The sequence below is a fragment of the Akebia trifoliata genome, chromosome 1, assembly GCF_017979445.1.
Source record: "Akebia trifoliata isolate Shusen 1 chromosome 1, ASM1797944v1, whole genome shotgun sequence".
Taxonomy (NCBI): Eukaryota; Viridiplantae; Streptophyta; class Magnoliopsida; order Ranunculales; family Lardizabalaceae; genus Akebia; species Akebia trifoliata.
The window spans coordinates 25,268,936-25,290,160 of NC_141375.1; the positions used below are offsets into that span (position 1 = coordinate 25,268,936).

Below are 21,225 nucleotides of genomic sequence, written 5' to 3' on the forward strand. Positions count from 1 at the left end.
TCATCTTCTTCGACACTTTTTTATTTGACAAAGCAATTTAATGAAGCCTTATTTAGTTTCACTTTGTTTGTTTGGAAGACTAAAAATAAAAAATGTTATTTTACATATTAATGGATCAAATTGAGAATAAATTACAAGTTAAAGAAGATGGGTTTTAGGAAAAATAAATAAAGTGATTTTTCTCAGGTTGATGATCAGGGTATTTTAGTCACTTTATTATTCATATATTATTATCATTTGTTTGAATAAGCATGATTTATTTCAAAGCTCACCAATTCACGAGGGTACGAACAAGTTGCCCTTAAAAAATAGTGGATGTGGCAAAGTAACTCGAGATACTCATTTAGAAATCCAACGGATATAAAAGTTGTTCGTGTGCTTCTCTCCCCCGATCAAGCGTGGGAGAGCCACTCTTAAATTTTTATAACAAAAACGCTTTTCTTACAAATTTAGTAAGATTTTAAGTCTTACCAAAGATCTTGAGCTCAAATGGATTAGCAGATTGGTAATCCAACACCACAGCCCTCTAGATTTCATAGAAAAATCAACCAAATATATATATATATCTATATATATAATTATTATTTTTTTTTAATTTTTTTTGGGAGGGGGGGGGGGGGCGGGGGAGGTAGGGCGGTTTGGGGGGAGGCAAGGGGGATGAAAATGGATGGCTACAAACTTCCATCTAAATCCCAAACTTATTAAAATTCAATAGAAGAAAATGGTGTTTTTTATTTATTTATTTAAATTTTGTCCTTTACAACATTGTTTCCTCTACGAACTTTCATAAATTTTGTCCTTTACAACCCTGTGGTCACCTGATCATGTTTTTGGATCTACAAAGTGAGCTCATCGACTCTTAGTAAGAGTTGAAATCTTATGAAGATTAAAAGCTAGTCGGACACATTTATATATGATCAGTGCTCTGACCCATGATTTTAAGTCTCATCCAAGATCAAGACGACTCGTTTGATTCGTCTCAGTATCATCCACCAACGAGACGGATTGACAAGTCATCTCAAACCTGATGTGTTTCTCAAAAGTCGGTCCATCGTTTCATTGTTGAATGAGACGACTCGAATAAATCGGACAACTCGTCTGAGATGACTCGGTATCATTCATGGACGAGACGTCAAACAAATTTAAGAACCATGCTCTGGACTTTGTGTTCTTACTGACCCCATTTTTTCCAAAACACACCCACTAAAAAATAAAAAAATTAAGAGTCTAACTACTTGTAGATCACCTGCAACTTATGGCACTCCATGATCACTTGAAAAATACACCTTACACTTTTTCTTTTGAAAGGTCAATAGGGTTAAGGTAAACCCAAACCAACTACAACCGCAAGAAAAGACAACCTCTTTTATCTTAGGCAAAAAGAGAAATAAGGGGAGGCAAATATCTACAAATGATTTCCGAACAACCCACAGAAGAAAGAGAATACACAAGGAAGTTAGCCACCTTGTTAGCTTCTCTGAAAACATGGAAGAAACTAATGACATTGAAGCTGGTCAAGAGGCTCTTAATCAACAAAACCAAGTGTAGGACGTACCAAGGGGAGCTCCATCTGCCATTAGGATTTTACCCACCATAATGGAGTCTGATTGGACTAGGATTCTATAGCAACCTTTGGATCTAGCAAGCTTTAACCCAAGAAGAATACCTTGCAACTCGTGGTAAATAACCAATTTCATGTCTTCACGCCCAACTAAGGCAGTCACAACCTCGCCATCTTGGTATCTTATAACATCCTCATAGCCTCCTCTATTTGTCAAATACGACCCATCAGTTTTAAGTGCACACACTCCTTGATCAGGTTTCAACCAAGATCAGAAAATACTAGGCTTGTGAATAAAGGTAGTGTTGACACCCCAAGCATACATGAAAGATCTATTGAAGTCGGAGTCCTCAATATCATTAAAGGTGTCCTCGAACTTAATCTGAACATCTTCAACAATTTTCCGAAGCACTGGTTCTGAGCCATTGAAATGACTAGAATCCTGTCAAGCTTGCAACAAATTCTCCCTGAGTCTTGCTTATCGTTCCACATGTACTTGGCTCTGAAAGACTTGTTATCCATAATGCAACTAGTATCCAAGCAATCTAAAAACTCCTTCGTAGCAGCTAGATTAACTTTCCTACCTCCCACTTTTTCTGACTGACTTCTAACACAGTTAAAATCTCCTGCCACAACCCAATGCATCCTCATCGCTTAAGTTGTTTCAACTATATCATCCCATAGACTCCTTCTACCAACTCTTAAGTTGTCAACATAGATCACAGTGAAGAAGAAGTCATTGCTCTCCTTAGAGTTCACCAGCACATGTATTCTCTTATCTGTTTTGCTCACCAGGAGAACATTAACTTCCACAAGATCCTAGCAAATCCAGATCCTACCATTCACAGCTCTATCATAATTGTCTAATCTCCTTCAGGAAAGGCAAATTCTCTTTATGATACTATATGCATTCTGTCTCCTCACTTTAGTTTCAATTAACCCAACAATTGTTAACTTATTAACCTTGATGAGGTCTCTTACCTCTTTGTGTTTAGTGGGGTCGTTCAATCCCCTAACATTCCAAGTGGCTAGGATCATTGGGAACTAGGCTTAGTCCCTCCCCCTGCAACTGTCTCTTACTAAGACATCTCCTTATTCTAATCCTGAATGTTACCCCTTGACTTGGCTGGAATGCTTTGACTAGGACTTGATATGTTGGTGGCCTAGTGGTTATAATCACAACAAAAGCTCTCTTGGGAATTTTGGCAAGAAGTTCATTAACTCTATTGTCTTTAGGATTTGTTGTATTAACTTCATTCCCTTCTCCTAGTTCAGACATGGCATCTGCCAGGGCCTGAAACCTATTTGCATTAAGGCTGGACTTGTTCTTATTGTTTCGCTTCTTGGGAGTTCCTGAGCTTCCAACGCTACCAAAGGTGTTCCCTTCAAGACTATTGGAGATTTGCTCATGTTCTTTAAGAGTTTAGGATCAATGTGGTTGAGCTTTCTCCCTCCTCTTTTCCTCCATTGTTCCATTCCATAGTCTCATCTTCTAAGTTCTCCCCATCTTCCTCTAGGTTGGCAGTAGGGGTAGTGGTAGCTCCTGCTGTACTGCACCCTCAATGGTGATGCCAGGAGCTTTGGCTGGGATCTTCTTATGGTATTGAACATTAGTCCAACCTTCCTTCTTTGTTTGGGCTTCATTTCCCTCGAACAAGTAATCACCTTCAGTTGAGATACTACTTGGAAAGGCCTTGTCAATATCCACCTGAGCATCTTTCCTGGTGCATTTAGCATCAGAGTGCTCAAAAGTTAAGCAAGCACTATATCCAGGAGGATACCAGACATACTCAACTTTGACTTCAGCTCTGATATCTTTATGGATTTTAACCTTGAGAGTCCTTGGTAGCTCCGAGTCAGCTTTGACCCCGACACATATCATGACAAAGATAGCCTGCTACCCTCATTAGTCACATTGTCCATATACAGTGGCTTTCCCACTCCACTAGCAACATAACTCAATCTTCACGGAGTCCAGAATTATTTCGGTAAGTTGTACAGTTTTATCTAGAGGGGAATGGAGGATTCTTCTCTTTTTTTCATCTCCACCATGGGATCCCACCTCTTAGCCACCATAAGTTCCCCACCAACAAACCAGAGCCCTTTCTCCATGAGCTCATCCTCCTTTCCTAACTTGAAGAAGAATAGTCTATTGTCATCAGAAAAACTCTAGTGCCCCACTGACTTTCCATAAGGAACTAACTACGTTCTTGAACAGCAATAAGGGTATCTTGGCATTAAAGAAGTGCCCTACCAAACATTTGTCCCATTTTGAAATTACTTCCTCCAAGACATCTTCAGGGCAATCAATGAGGATGTCTTTCCCTTCCCTATAAGGTTTGAAAAAGGAAATCTCCTTCAAGCTCTTAGCCGAAGCATTCGAGCTGAACAACTTGGCCAAGGCTTGGCAACTCCAGCTCCTTTGGTAGCCCCCACCCCAGTGGTACCCTCTGTGGACTAAAGATGTCTTGTGGTTGCACTTAATAATAATAAAAAAATCATTGCATGCTTGCTTACACGTTGTCCATTTTTAACATCTCACTCCAAAACCCTTCATGTGCAGTTGTGAGGCATACATAGTTTAATGGGTCTCACCAATTCAATCATGGTTTCAAATTCCTATTGTCTCAATTGGAATTTAATGATTTGGCCAAATCTACTCGATTAATAATGAGACAACTGATTTTATATCATTTTTATCCTTGGAAAATTTAAATAATAATAATAGAAAAAATCTAAGAGGAATATATAGAAAACTGATATTAGGAGAATTTCACACAAAGAGGATTATGGAGAATCACACATAAGTAGTTGCTTGGGCTTTCAAGTTATGATTTTCGCGGCCTTGTTAATTGCATTGTTGGTATCTCAGGTAGTTATCAACCCTACTATGTGATCTCTCTCTCTCCACAACTATCTATGAAGGATTTTGCAAGAAAACCATGTATCGTCACGTATATGTCTTCATCTAATTCTTTCACAAGTTTATACGAAGGATTTCACAAAAAAAAACAATGAATTGCCACGTCGTCGTTCATTCAATGAGTTTTTTTTTTCTTGGTAAGAGAGAAAGTTTATGAATGAAGAACAAAAATGTCTCCTACAATCTCATTTGACGTGCAAGTATTCACTCCATAAATAAAAGGATACTCGTGGGTTTCGAATATAAGCCTGGTGGGTGGTTCAGCCCACTATAGTATATTAAATACAATACATAATAATGATCCCCTTACCTTAGCATTGTCTTTGAAAATGAGTTTGACCCGACCTGAATGTGGGTGGAAGTGGATCGGGACCGGACTAAGATTTTATTTATTACAGCCGCCCGTTATTTAAATGGGTTGGGTTAGGGCCTAGTTTTTTAGTCAGAAAAAGCCCAATCCATTTAAAATCCAATCCATCGACTGCCCTACTTGACATAGATAACAAATATTTTAATTTATGAAAAATTACTTATTATATATATGTAAAATCCAATTGAACCGATTGGGTTTTCATTAATTCAACCAATATTTTCAAAATATCTGATAAGTTAACTTAGATCTCAAATGGCTCAATGCGATCGACGATTCACATTGACCATCTCTCTTTATTTCATCCTATAGTGAGATGCCTTTATCTTGGTCACATATTGATTTGATGAGCTATAAAATCATGTCTACTAGTAAATTGAAGATATATTGTGAGTGAATTATCATTTAACATTAGAGAATTACATATGAACTTTTAAATTACTAATTAAGATGATTATATATGTGGGCTTAGACAACCCCAAGGGGTTGGCCTAGTGACAAGCCAATCCTTGATAGCTCCTCAAGAAGGGTAGGTCAAGTGTTCCACAGCCCATGAAGCTATGATTCCAAGGGCCCAATTGATCCTCAACTCAACCAATTGCATGTAGGACTTTTCGAGAGGGCTATGCATGTGGCCTTAGTCTCACCCAAGGGGTGGGATACCCACAATAAACAAAAAATAATTAATTATTTTTATCCTAATTACATAGAATCCTAACTCTAATTAAATTACAATTTATCCATTTTATCCCTATATAAATTAATTAATTATCTATTAGAGAAAAATCATTTTAAATTTATATTATTCCCTAATTACATAGAATCTTACCCAAATCTTACCACGTGTATGTCTTAAAATATGTGTTGATGGTGCGAATGAACAGTTCAGATGGGAGAGGATTTTATCCCTCTACAGGTATGTTTGATTGCATATGAAAAATAGGGTGAAAACATATTATCCAAGAGGAAATGGTATTTTTCATTTGTTTAATTGCATTTTTACATGGAAAATGAATTTCCACCTATATACATGAGAAAATGAAATTCACCTTTATTTTTCATCTTTAAATCAAAACTCTGAATTCATCTCTTCTTCTTCCCCACCACCACCATAGCCACTCACCCTCTTTGTCACAGTTATCTCCATCGTCAGTCATCTTCTATTGTCATTGTCGATCAACTCCTGTCGTCGACCACCTCCATCTCTCTTTTTATATATTCTCATATTTTTTTTCCCATGCTTTTGTCTAAATAAAATCAAATAATGGAATTTGATTTTTCAACTAAACCAATTTCAAATTTCATGGAAAGTCACTTTCCATGCAATGAAACATACCCTTATGTTGTGTTTGGATTAAGAGAAATGGAGAGAAGAGAAAATAAACAAATTTATCTCAATTTCTATTGTTTTGATTATTAAGTGGGGAGAGAATAAGAGAAAAAAAAAAATGTGAATTTTCTTTCTCTTCAAAAGTGAAGAGAAGATGAGAGAAATTCTTTTAAAATATTTTATAATTACAACTCTACCCCTAAATCTCTTTTAAGATATTTTAAAATTTCAAAATTTTCCCAAATTCTCTCCTGTCAATCTAAACATTGTGGAGAGAATTTGAGCTTCTCTTCTCTCCATTTCTCTCAATCCAAACTTAGTCTTAATGGACTATTTAGATTCCAAAAAGTTAGAGACTATTTAGAAAGAAATCCCTTTCAAGAGTTATATCGACTTTCCCTACTTTTTCTTTTTATGGATAGATTGCTCTAGAGTAGCAATCCATAACTGAATGGAACCAACCAATCAAATAATATAACAATATCATTTGCTTTAGAAAAGATTAGCCTGACTAAGCATGACTTTTAAAAAGAGTCGTGATAACTTGACTCAATATTTGTACGCTCTTTCCATGCTCTCTTCGCAGAATCGTAGATCCTTTGCTTCGGGATACACAAAGGTTCACAAATCAAAAGATCTACGGTTCCATGAAGAGATCGTACAAAAAAAAGAGAGTCAGTTATTACGATTGTCTTCGATTTTCAAGATTGACGGTTCAGATTTTCCAGTCTCTGTTATTTTCGCTTCAAAAGTGCAATAAAACAGAGGATGGATTCTTATCTGATTCCTTTAATCTGAAGATTCTGAACGTCTTTGCGAATCATCAGGCAATCAGATGGAGAAACAACATCAATCGGGTTGCAAGATCGACGGTTCTGATTTTCCAGCGGAGCTTGATTATCAGTCCGGCTTCGGCAATCACTTCTCGTCGGAAGCGCTTCCAGGATCTCTGCCTCAGGGGCAGAACAGTCCTTTACTATGTCCGTACGGTCTATACGCAGAGCAGATCTCAGGCACCTCCTTCACTGCCCCTCGCAAGATCAACCAGAGAAGGTTTGTTTCTGTTTCGTTTCTCCCCACATTTACATTAAAAATGTTTAAAAATTTCTCATTCGCTTTTTATTTTATTTTTATTAATCTGTTTATCAATTTGGATTTTGGGTTCTGTTGGAAAAATTGGTTTTTGAAGTGGGTTTACTTTACTTTTTCGTTTCCGATCATTTGATGCAAGTTTAGGAGTTTCTTCGATGACAGATTACTCTATAAAAATGGGAAATTCGAATTGGATTTGGTTTAATTATTTATCTTTTAAATAGAGAGGGATTCCTTTTGTTTTTGGGGTCCAATTTCTCAAAAAAAATTTCCAACCTTTTAGTGATTTGTGGTTTGAGTTTTATCAAGTCTTTTCGATCAGGGGTAGTGCGATTCCGCTTGGAGATGACACTGTGATCGGTAAAGATTGGAAATTTGAAATGGGTTTAGCAAAGTTTACTTTTAATTTTAATGGAAGTTTTAGAGTTCTTTGATGACAGAGGAATTTGTAAAAAATGGGAAATTTGATTTGATTTGATTTATTTATTTTTTTGCTTAATCTTTCAAATTGAGATGAAAAACAATTTGTGAGAGCAGAAATTATGGCTCTTTCCAACTTATGGTATTTAAAAAGCATATAAATTTAGTTTCTTCAAGTTTATAATTAATTTTATATACAACTTAATAATAAATTTTTTTTTATTGAACTGTGTTATATTCATATTGTGTTTTTAATGATGGGTAAATTCTCAAATCATTACAAAAGTTCTCGGTATTTCCGAAGTGTTGCTAGTGTAGACAAAGTTATCATGTAATGTTGACAATTTGATAACATTTTGTCAACATTATGTGGTAGTTGTGTCAACACATGTAACACTTCCGGTATTTTTGAAAACTTTGGTAATTATTTGGGAATTTACCCTTTAATGAATCATAAAAATAAATAAGGGGAAATTATTAAAAAAAAACTAAAAAAAAAAAAATTAATTCGTAAAAAAAAAACAAAATTTTAAAAAATTATAAACATGAACCTTTTTCGGGCCAAACATTTCCCTCTCTTACTTCATTTTCTCTTTCCTACTTTCACCTTTTTTCTCTTTCCCTCGTTTTCATTCTTCTTTCTCTCTCTCTCTCTCTCTATTCATTTTCTCTCTCCTACTTTCACCTCTTTTCTCTCGTATATTGAGATCTTGATCTTGATCGTGATTGTAAGATCTTAATCTTGATCGTGATCGTGAGATGTTGATCTTAATCAACGTGATCATAATCAAGATTATGATCGTAATCATGATCATAGTTGTGATGAAGATCGTGATCGTGATTGTAAGCATGATCAAGATCTCTCTCTTCAATTTATTTGCTAATCGATTATAACAACTACACGATCATGATCGTGATCATGATCTTAATCAACGTGATCATGATTGTCCTACGATACGGATCACGATCATGATTTTAATCAACGTGATCATGATTGTCCTAGGATACAGGTCACGATCTTCATCACAATTATGATCATGACCATGTTGATTAAGATCAAGATCACGATCTTGATCATGATTAAAATTAAGATCTCAATATATGAGAGAAAAGAGGTGAAAGTAGGAGAGAGAAAACGAAGAAAGAGAGAGCGAGAGAGAAATTTTCGGCCCTTAAAGGGTCGAAAAAAGTTCGTGTTTATAATTTTTTTAAAATCTGGTTTTTTTTACTAATTAATTTTTTTTTATTATTTTTTATTATTTTTAATAATTTCCCCAAGAAATAATATACGTGTAAAAAAAAAAGAAATAATATGTTTCTTGCTCTTGTTCTTCATTCATTTTTTTTAAATAATTATTGGGCAGTTGGCTATATCGGATCAAACCATCGGTTACACATGAACCGTTTAAACCTCGTGTCCCAAGCCACAAGAAGCTCGTAAGCGAATTCAACCAGTCCAACAGTTCTGCCACCCCGACTCAACTGCGCTGGAAACCTCCAGAGGTTCTTGATTCACCAACTGATTTTATCGATGGATTGTACACTATATGTGGTGCTGGAAGCTCTTTCCTTCGGCATGGATACGCTATTCACATGTAATTTGAAATGCATTTCTTTAGTTTATGACCCTTTTGTATAACTATTTGGTTTTTCATATATTCTGGTTTGGTTTTTAAAATTATATCAAATCACAACTCTTGAGCCACATCATCATCGTCATCATCATCATCATCATCATCAAAGTCTTATTTCAAAGAAACGTTTTACTATGATAAGGTTAATCAGCGCACAATAGAAGGCTCCCATTTTCTTTTTTTCTTCTTGGACAATACCTGCGTTCCATGATGCTTTCTAAGGTTGGATGCAGCCGACATCCAACAATTTCTTCTTAGTTGACAAGTAATGGGTTATTTCTCATTGTTTGATATATCTTGGGCTTTGCTCGATGCTTTAGGAAATGTCCTCTCAAGTTGGTCGAGTACTCCATTGGGTTGTAGAGGCAATATATTATGGATTCTTTTCCTTGTGCTCTTTGTTGGGCTATTAAAAAGAACTGTAATAAGTGGAATCCAAAGCTAGAATCATTCAATCCTAGAAGCATTCAGAGTTGAGAGTGGTCAGACTATTAGATTGAGAGAGTTCTGTTACTTATTGCAATGAACTTGCAAAGCAATTGGTCTAATATGAATCCTTTTGGTTGGGTCTGTAGTAGAATTTATCATCCATGAAGACTTATGGGCAGAGGATGGCTCATGCTTAACTTTGTCGGTACTTGTAGAGTCCTTGGACTCCTAGCATTTCAGGTGCTTTATGAAAAACCTTGGTGAAGAAATTAAGGGGGTTTTGGGACTTACTGATACGGAAACTCTAAGAGGTATCCGGGCCTCTTAGAGCACCTGATTAAACCTTGGGGCACATGCAGCCCCCCCCCCCCCCCCCCCCCTCCGCGCACCTGGTAATTTCAGGGATAAACCCTAGGGTGGACCCTAAGGGGGGATTTGAACTCAAGACCTCTGCTTCCTGAGGTGTGGTTTTGGCCATCTCACAACCCTTGGGGGTTAATTTTTTTTGACTTTACTCTAATGGGAACTTAATTTTGTCACTAACAGCAGATAACTAGGGGAAGCTTGGGATTAACTTATGATAATTATACAACAAGCTCCTTTTTTTCTTAACTACATGGTTTCTTGGTCAAGATTTAAATAAATTTATACCACATCTATTTTTTTCTTCCATGAGGCATAAGTGAGCATAATTAAAGATTGTTACTACTATTCAGGCATTCGTTATTGAGCAGAAATTATAAAGAACAATTGTGCATTTTAACAGATAAACAAACCATGTTTGCTTGCAGGTACACTGCTAACAAATCAATGGAAAATTGTGCTTTTTGCAATGCTGATGGAGACTTCTTGATAGTTCCTCAGAAAGGAAGTAAGTGGCTCTCAATTTTTCTAAGCTTAGCTGGACCACTGAATTGTGTATCTTTCATTATCTTCTTTGGTTTGATTATTGCTCTCTTCTTCATATAAAATGTGCGTTTTGTATTCCGTCATATAAGCTTTGGTATTGCATAGACTAGGAAATTTCATAGAAATGAGTAGAGTGCCAATGTTACATATGAATGAAACTCTATGTTCCATAAACTATAAGGAGAATTTTTTTGTGAGGTGAACACTATTTAAAGGTTGATAACAGTAAAGGGGCACCTTTGAGTAAATTCCAGTACAGAATTTCTCTGTCCAAGGTGCTCTCCAGCTCTAGAATCTCATTGTTGTTCCGCTTCCTCATCAAAACCTCATCTTTCTCTTAATAGTTAATTCTGACTTCTGGTTCCACGATTCATCATCAGTGGTGCAGCCTTCAACTTTGCCCATTTTTTAATTTTAATATTTGTAAGTAGTAGATTGTTTTCTCTGTTTGAATTCATATTCAAACTTTTGTTAAATATTATCAGGGAGTAAGTTCATTTTGATACTCTATCAATCGTTCATTAAATTTCTATCAGTATTTCTGATCAGTGCTCTGTAGGAGTTCCTGCACTCCCACTTGCACCCCAACTTTTTTCTGAAGGAGTGCCAACAACCTATCGCATTGTTATACGTCATCCAGACCACAAAATTACTTGGTAACCAAAAAGTCCTGTTTTTTTAAAGAAGTTTGAGCCTTGCCGACTATTTAATATCTAGCTTGGACCCATATCTCGGTTGACATATCATAGTAATGCAACATGGAGGTCATGGGTTCAAGTCCAAGTTACCTGCCAAATGGGTACATTGACATAATTAAGAACATGTATGTATTGGTTGTAACTATTGTGAGAGAAATGGAGAGGTGGTGACCGAGTTCCCAATTACAATTGGTCTGTACAAGGTATTGGCCTGCATCCGTATTAGGTTGCTTTAGTCATAGATGAAGTAATTGCTCATTTAAGAGCACGTACCTTGGTAAAGGTTATTTACGAATGATTTAATATTAGTTGATGGGACTAATAAAGAATCAATACAAAACTAGAATAATGGAGAGGAGTCCAAGAGCCTTAGGATAAGTAGAAATAAGACCAAGTTTGTGGAGTGTAAATTTAAAATTTGACACCCGGGGAGAACAATGCCCAATTAAAATTGATGGTCTAGAATCACCTCGGAGCGACTAATTTCGTTATTTTGAGTTTATTATAAATAAGGATGGAGAAATTGAGGAAGACGTTCCTCATAGAATCAGAGTTGGATGGCTAAAGTGGACGTGTGCTTTTGGAGTACTATGTGACAGATGCATGCCAATCAAACTGAAAGGAAAATTAATAAGACAGTAGTAAGACCAACTATGTTTTATGGAGCTGAATATTGGGTAGTCAAGAAGCAACATGTTAATAAATGGAGCATATCAGAGATGAGGACGTTGAGATGGATGAGTCTTTAGGTATTTTAAACATAGAAATAAACGCATTCGGGAAAACGTAGGAGTAGCTCCAATAAGCACTGAACAAATATAAAGTCGGCTGCAATGGTTTGGGCATGTTCAACGAAGGCCGATTACAACCTCAATTAGAAGAAATATCCAAGTTGAAGGGCTTAAAAGAACAAGAGGAAGTCCCAAAAGGACTTGGATGAAGAAATGAAAGTAGATTTGAAGTCACTCTCAATTTAAAAAAAAAAGGACTTGACTTTGGACATATTTGAATGGATGAATGAGATTCATTTAGTCAATGTTTGGGATAAGGCTAAACACGTCTTGTCTACCTATATCTCATCGTGTTGCATTTTCTTCTTAGAAGAGGTCTTCCCCTATATACTCTAATTTTATTAACATGATGCTTCTTGACTGCCTAACATTCAACTCCATAAAGCATAGCTAGGCTTGCTACTGTGTTATAAAGTTTTTCTTTTAATTTGATTGGTATACATTTGTCACATAGCACTCCATAACCACACCTCTACTTTAACCAGTTAGTTTGGATTGTATGGACAACATATTCCTCAATTTCTCCATTCTTATGTATGTTATGCATTTCTTGTAGTAGGTCATTAAATCAAAAGACTCTAAAACAATTGTTTCGTTTTTTCCAAAAAATTGCTCGTAAATTAGTAGTTGAATTAGACTTGTTCAAAAGATTGAAGTTGAATTGGATAAGGAATGGACTAGGTCATCGTTTTTAGGACATTTTGCACCTCTTCTAAGACTATGATATTGTTGACATAATACTTTAGTGTGATGTCCCCACGATACAACAACCCAGTTATTTACACTATTGATATTTGTTTTGCAGTGGAAAAAAAATGAATTGAAAATTCACTTTAATTCCTTTGTCAAAATAAATTTATAAAATTGTATAAACAAATAGTGCACTACTACCTTCTCGATTGAGTAAGCGAGTTAAATTCACTACGTTCTTAGTTGATTTGTTGTTATTATATATATATATATATCACTACTCAATTTCTTTCCTTTGAAGACCTTTCTCCTTCTTACAAGTCTCTCTCTATATATATCATCACTCAATTTCTTTCCTTGGAAGGCCTTTGTCCTTCTTACATGTCTTTTGTTCTTGCTCACTCTTTCTTCTTTCTTATACAATCTGGTACAAAGCTGTAAGAGAGAAAGAGAAATTATTCAATTGTATTGAACAATTGGGCCTATGTCTATTTATAGATTAAATAACATAATAAACGCAATGATCTATAAAAGATAGATCGATACAAGGGTCCAATAGACACAATAAAACAAATGGACATGACTATTTAATTTGGATAAACATATGCAATGATTCTATCAAAGCTCTTAATAGGAAAACATAATTTAGTAAAAGATTAATTTAATATAATCGGACAAACCACATAACATAATACCACTTGTTTGCCCCAACTGTTTGGTGTGTGTGCTTGTGGTGGTGAATTGACTCGGTTGGAACCTGATTCTCCCCCATGGGGGAAAACTTTGGGTAACCCTTGGGGCATGACCCAATGGGCAAACAAGACAATTTAAAAAAAATAAAGAGAAGAGTTTTCGTAGCAATGTGGGAGTGGGACTAGAGAAAGAAAGAGACTCAAATAGACTAAATAAAAAAATATTAAATTTCTCGTTAAAAAATTATATGCTAATGTGAAATGATTAAGGCATTGAACATTTTTACAAATAAAATTTATTAAAATATACAACAATTCCCCACTTAATTGAATAAAATAAGAATAAAGATATTCTGAGAAAATGAGAGTGTATTGTGCTTAAATGAAGGTGTCTAACAACTTAAACTTTTACGTAGTGAAAGTGTATGTAGAGTATAAAAGTTAGAATGATGATGTTTTGACTATTCAATAAATACATTGTTCATGTAGGTTTAATTTTCAAAAGCCAACATGTCACAACCTTATGCTTATCTCAGTAATTGTAAGTGTTTTAGAGAATTAGCCTTAATTCTCATAGGAAGCGGACCCACTTCTACACTTATATAGGTGAGTCTATCAAGAGTGTTCTTACAACTACACTCCTCTCAAAATGTAAGCTGCAATCTTCATTAAAAGTTTTTTTAACTTGACCTTTCATTTCGCTACAAGATCTCATGCACTAAATGATATAAGGATATATATATATTAAAGAAAACAATTCCAAGATCATGCATACTCTAGAATCTATCACTCTATGACTTGTTTTTCCCTTTGAACCTAGTTTTTTGACCAAAATTGAATGGAGTGTTGAACCTGTCGAACATAAAAATGGAACTTTATAGAATTAATGTATTCCTTATCAATTAGCTTAGGTGCTCCCATCAATCTATGGAGTGAATAGTCAGTTGTGTTCTAAATAGAGTCCTTTATTATTAAACTTGAGTTTCTCCACTTGAATTATGGAAAGGAAGAAAACTAAATTTAAAATATTTTAGGGTATCAAGGTGCTTAGACTATGTAAGGTTAAATGACCCTAAGAGTCAAGCTTGGAAGTAGATCTTTTGAATGCGTATTTTTAGGCTATACTCCTAATAACAAGGCTTTTAGGTTTCTAGGCCAATATGTAATTATAGAATCACTTGAAGCGGTCTTTTTTTGAAGAAAATTTTTCTTTTAAATCTAAAAATAGTGGGGTTTCTCAATCTTTGAGGGTACATGATTTATCTCAATCAGAAATTGTAAAATCTAAAGTGTCAAAGAATTAGTAAGAGCAAGAGGATTAGGATGGATAAGGATTTTGTCCATATTATTATGATTTCATCTTAGAAGGAAACCCATCTTACTTAGAAGCTCTATCCTCTCTAGATATAGATTTTCAAAAAGAATCCATCAATTATGAGATGGATTATTTTTTTGATAAATCAAGGATCTTTATTAATAGCATGGTCGAGGAGACCATGAAGCAAAGTACAAAACAACAGAACAAGAAATGAACAAAAAGGGAAACAAAACCAAAGACAAGAACTACAAACTACAAATCGATGCTACACACCCAATCCCATTTTGCTATGAAGTCTTCAAAAGAGACCCCTTAGACTCGATGAAAATCTTGCTCCACAAAAAGATAGACCAAGATAGACAAAATAATGTTTTGGACCGAGGATTCCCTTCCTTTGAAAGTTCTAAAATTCCTTTCCCTCCAAATTTCCCAACAAATAGCGAAGAGAGTAATGCTAGATAGTTTTCTCTTAAATGCCGAGAAGCCCATCCCTATAGCACTCCATCCTTCCACTAACTTCCGCAAAAAACCAGAAGCACACCACGTCACTCCATAACGCCTTAGAAAGTAATAACAAATCTTGGAGGCTACCTTGCAATGAAGGAACAGGTGATCTACGGACATTATGAGATGGATTATTTAATTAACAATAAAACATGAGAATTAGTTGAATTGCCTTTTGGATGCAAACCCATAGGATGTAAATGGATTCTAAAAATAAATCTTAGGCTTGATAGATCCATAGAAAAATATAAAGCTATGTTGGTATCTAAGGGATTTAAGCGAAGAGAAAATATTAATGGCAAATGTTCTCACGTTTCTAGGGATTACATCCATTAGAGTATTAATGGCAAATGTTGTTCTTCACAATTTGGTTTTCCATCAAATGGATGTTAAAATAACTTTCTTAAATGAAGATTTAGAAGAAGAAATATGTATGGATAAACCCGAAGGGTTTAAATTTCTTGGTTAAGAGTATAAGGTGTGCAAACTAATCAGATCATTATATGGATTAAAAAAGGTATTTAAACGGTGGCATGAGAAGTTTGATCATGTTGTTTCATCTATCTTAGCTTAGTCCACAATGGAGTCTGAGTTAATAGTCAGTGAGGAGGCACGTTGGCTTTGAGGCCTATTTTCATACATAGGATCTGGGATTACCCATTACTACTATATTAATTCAATATGGCAGTACAATTACTATTACTATTAGTAAAGTGCAAAACCATTATTACAGCGGTAAATAAAGCCAAATTCGTTGCAAACACAGTACCGTGAAAGAAATGTTATCAAATTGTACCATAGATGTAATTTTTATAAGATTTGGAGATAATCTCGTAGATCCCTTGACTAAAGGCCTAGAAAGGGAAATAATATAGAACACTTCCAAAGGGATGGGATTGAAGCCCGCTGAAAAATAATTCACCTACAAGTGATACCCTACAAAGGGATTGGAGATCCCAAGAACTAGGTTCAAAGGAATTTCAGAGTTGTCTTTGATAAGAAAATCTTTCTTTTCTTTGTCATGTACTCTTGGTGGTCATAGAATTCTGATTTTGGGAAGAAAATCTATCTTAACTAGCGATAAGTTTAGTAAAAAGGGCTTGTATTTCGTGATCATGTAAAAACACTCTTAATAGACTCATCTACATTAATGTGGTAATAGGTTACTTTTTATGAACTAATTCTCTAAAGCACTTATGAATATTGGATGAAACATAAGGCTGTGATGTGCCAACTTATGAAATTTCACCTAGCAAAACTATGCGTGCGATGTGTTTATTGTATATTTAACAGTTTGACATCAAGACATTGTCACTCTAATTCTTCCACTTTAAATACACTGACACTACGTTAAGGTTCAAGCCGTTAGACATCTTCATTTAAACATAGTATTGTCTCATTTGCTTGGAATATCTATATTCTTATTTTATTAAAATAAATGGAGGATTGTTGTGTATTTTAATAAATTTTATTTGTAAGAATGTGAAATGCTTTTAATGCTTGCACGTTAGTTTTATCTTTTAGTGAGACATGATTTTCTGCTTTTCTTTTGCCTATTTGAGTCTCCCCTTTTTTCATTTTTCTATAGTCCCACATCTTTGGGAGAACTCCCTTATTTTAGCCTTTTTTAGATTGTTTTGTTTGCTTATTGGGTTGAGAACCAAGGGGTACCCAAGGTTTTCTCCCATGGGTGTAACCATGCTCCACTTGAGTCAACTCACTAACACACACGTATGCGTCAAGTCAAGGCTGGCGGATGGTGTGGTTTGGTGTAGTGCTTGTGGACGATTATATTGGATTAATATTTTATTAATTATATTTTTTGGTTAAGAGATTCAATAGAATCGTTGTGTCTTTTCATCCAAATTGAACAGTCGTTTCCAATTATTTCAATGTGTCTGTTGGACCTTTGTATCGGTCCATTTATATTAAAAATTGCATTTATTGGGCTACCCAGTCTATAAATAGGCATTGACCTAATCGTCCAATACAACACAACGTTCTCTCTCTCTCTCTCTCTCTCTCTCTCTATATATATATATATATATATATATATATATATCTTTCTTAGTGCTTTGTACAAGAAGATAGTAGTTCATTGTTTTTTCTACTGTTTTATAAATTTATTTTGGGCAAAGGAACGAACATGGAATTTTTGGTTCTTTGTTTCACTGAAAATCAGATATCAACAATTTGAGTAACTAGGTTGTTGTATCCTAGGGACATCACATTAAAGTATTCTGCTAGCAATATCACAACTTTAAAAGAGGTGCAAATGTCTTGAAGAGAGCGGCTTAGTCCATTCCTCACCCGATTCATCTTCAATCAACAATTCTTATTCTAAGTCTTTTTATTTTTCTACTACATTGATTTTCTACTTCTATATTCTTTGTCTCAATTCTCTCATTTATTCAGGGTTGTGGATTACAACCGAGTGCGGGAGGTTGCAAGTCACACCTGGTGAAATAGTTGTTTTGCCTCAAGGATTCCGTTTTGCTGTAAACCTGCCGGATGGTCCCTCACGTGGTTATGTTGCAGAGGTTTTTGGTACCCATTATAATCTTCCTGATCTTGGCCCAATAGGTACCATATGAAGCATTTTCTTGCTTTTCAGGTTCGATAACAATGTGCAATCAAACCAGTTTAAGTTGCCATAATGAATGTTTTGTAGGTGCTAATGGTCTTGCTGCTTCGAGGGATTTTCTTGTCCCCATTGCATGGTTTGAACAGGATCTTTGTCCGGGGTATGCTATAGTTCAAAAGTTTGGTGGTGAACTTTTCACAGCAATACAAGATTTTTCTCCATTCAACGTGGTTGCTTGGCATGGTAATTATGTACCGTATAAGGTGATATTAATCCCTCCATCCCACTTTCATAGAGAATAAAAGAATTTCTTGGAATTGTTGGCTCAACTTAGGGTTATATACCTTGCAGTATGATTTAAGTAAGTTCTGCCCATTTAATACTGTTTTGCTCGATCATGGTGATCCTTCAATAAATACAGGTACGTGTATTCGACTACCTCCCAACATTATTTTTTTAGATAACATTAAAAAAAAAAAAAGAGCTGATATTGGCACCCCAACTTTTAATTATTACATCCCAATTTCTACAATTATTTATTGCACCCCAATTAAAGATTAAAACACACTCTTGAAACATTACAGTGGTTTGGCTCAAATTATAATCTCAACATTATAACACTTGTTCAAACAATTTCATTAGTTGTTTACAATTATGATTAGGCTCATATAAAATCCTAAAACCAAAAAATAGTAATCTAGTGGGGAAAAAAAGAAAAGAGAGAGAGTTTCTATTGGCACCCCAACTTTTACTTATTCTCATCCATTCACTTATTTTCTTTATTTTTAGTTGGAGGGTGACAAGTGAAAGTTGGGGTGCCAATAACAGCTCTCTAACAAAATGAATTTTTTGTTCATTTACACTACGGTTCAAATTGACATTGTTTGTCTAAATGAAATGCAGTATTAACGGCGCCATCTGAGAAGCCCGGTGTCGCATTACTTGATTTTGTCGTTTTCCCACCCCGATGGTTGGTTGCTGAGCATACTTTTCGCCCTCCATATTACCATCGCAATTGTATGAGTGAATTTATGGGCCTAATTTATGGTAGTTACGAGGTAGAAAACACATTAATTTATGACTCCTAATTTATCCACCCTGACATCCATGTTCTTTAAGTTAGAATTTTTTCCCTCTTTTACAGTTTAAAAAAAAAGCCTTATTTACACATAAGCTTGTCGGCATGGTTGTAGGCCAAAAGTGATGGATTTCTTCCAGGAGGGGCAAGCCTTCACAGTTGCATGACCCCTCACGGTCCCGATACTAAGACGTTTGAGGTATACAACTTGTTCTCAACAAAGGATTTAGTAACTCGGTCTCCTCTATTTTTGGTGATCAATGTTGACTTTCTTGTTTACAGGCAACAGTGGCTCATGGGAACGATGCAGGACCATTCAGAATAACTGATACCATGGCTTTCATGTTTGAATCAAGTCTGATCCCTCGAATCTGTCCATGGGCTCTTGATTCTCCCGACATGGATCACAATTACTATCAATGTTGGATTGGACTGAGGTCACATTTCTCATGCGAAGAGACGGATCACAATAAGAGAGAGATGCATAATGGAGAACACGAATCTGGAAATGGATGCTTCCATGGCTGATTTGGTTGTTTTCTCTACTAATCTGTCATATTTGTCCGTGTAATCCTTAATAAAATGATGAATATATGAAGGAGATCTAGAGGAATAAGTTTAGAGCTTATATTAATCGGTGGGTGTACGTGTAGGCTCTAGGATCGTGTATATAGTTTAACATCTTGTCTTTCTGGAATGGTTCTCAATATCAATATGATATGATGGTTTCTTCTTATCTATATTTCGAATTTGCTAAAAAAAAGATTCATTCTCATCCTCTTCTAAGAAATTCAATTTTGGTTTTCTAGTGATAGATTATGATTACAAGTGAAGGAAAGGAGTCATTGATGACCCCTCACTTTCTCTTCCTCTACAAATGGTATTTTTTTTTTCTTTCCTGCCCAAGCTTTCGAATGAATCTCCTTTCGTCATTGTGTTAACTGTCAACCCAATTCTTTGGCAGCTCGACTTCCTACAATGCACCCAATTTTACCTTTTGGATTATCAGGTCAACCCAATACATTTGTAGTTCTAATTCCAACAATGCATCCCCTCAAGTATTGAATCAACACCTCACAACAGCATTGTTTCTCACCAGCATGAACCAGCTGACTCATTCCCCCATTAGGGTTGTCAATGGGTTGGTTCAGGATGGGTTAAGCTAAACCCTAAATCCGCTCTCGAAAAGGGTGGGTTTTGCTCCACCCTATCAAACCTGAATTGACTAAGCTCTAGCCTGGTTGAGATGGGTTCGGGCTGAGATTTGAAGGAAAAGAAAAAAAGGCTACTATTGCCGCACCAACTTTTGCTAATGCCACCCCAACTGTGTGCAATTCTTTGGTGATTTACATAAGAATTGGTGTGGCATTAGCAAAAGTCGGTGAGGCAATAGCAGCTCTCCACAAAAAGAAAAAAAAAATTGCTTTGTTGGGTGATTTAGGCACAGAATCCACGTTTTGGTCGATATTTGCATGTTTTCAAACTAATTAGTGATGACTTGCCCAGGGTGACAGAAAATGGCCTAAATGCCCCCAACCTCTAGCCAATAAATTCTTGATTTTTCTCCACAAAATCTGTTGGGGCTCTCAACATATAAGGTAAGTTATTTCTAACCCATTCAATCTCGTTTTTAATCATCTATATTTCAAACAATTGTCTTCAACCTTTCACTACTTGTAGAAAATCCTTAATTTTTCCACCAAAAAATTTTAAAAAAAATCCATTGCTTTCTCCTTCCTTAAAATACAAATCTTGTCATGGAGGTTTGAAGGTTGAAAGAGAGAATCATTAAGGAATAAAAAAGTTAACCCAAGTGCTTGGAGATGAGTGATTTTAGGAAGAAAATCAGGTGCAACTTTAGCTTGAAACTGAAGAAGGGGGCATTTAGGTCATTTTCATTTAGTCTCTGGTAGAAGATGTAGCTCAAGAAGGACGTGCCATCAATTTGAAAATTCAGGATATCTCAAATATTGACCAAAACTTGGAGGGGGCATTTCTAAATCACTTTAAAGTACTTTTTTAGAGGCTATACATATGGATAAGATTTTGAATGGGGAAACTGGACATTTATCTGATCACCATTTCGATCATCATAAAAATACAAACAGTTGCTTTCGACATATTTATTTATGTGAAAATTTTGACCTAACAAATCATAGATAAATGAACAATTATTATTTAACTTTAAATCAACTTTGGTGA

The 21,225-nt window shown here is 35.4% G+C and overlaps 1 protein-coding gene across 1 annotated transcript; it reads left to right on the forward strand.

The window, feature by feature from the left end:
• Positions 1-6,879: 6,879 nt before the first annotated feature.
• On the forward strand, positions 6,880-19,763 carry LOC147411204 (homogentisate 1,2-dioxygenase-like). Its single transcript, XM_086445851.1, has 9 exons — positions 6,880-7,237; positions 9,061-9,291; positions 10,551-10,630; positions 17,777-17,944; positions 18,033-18,208; positions 18,297-18,366; positions 18,849-19,003; positions 19,139-19,222; positions 19,306-19,763. Exons 1-9 carry the CDS (start codon positions 7,020-7,022, stop codon positions 19,549-19,551), a joined length of 1,428 nt encoding a protein of 475 aa, XP_086301977.1. The 5' UTR covers positions 6,880-7,019; the 3' UTR covers positions 19,552-19,763.
• The last annotated feature ends 1,462 nt before the right edge of the window (positions 19,764-21,225 follow it).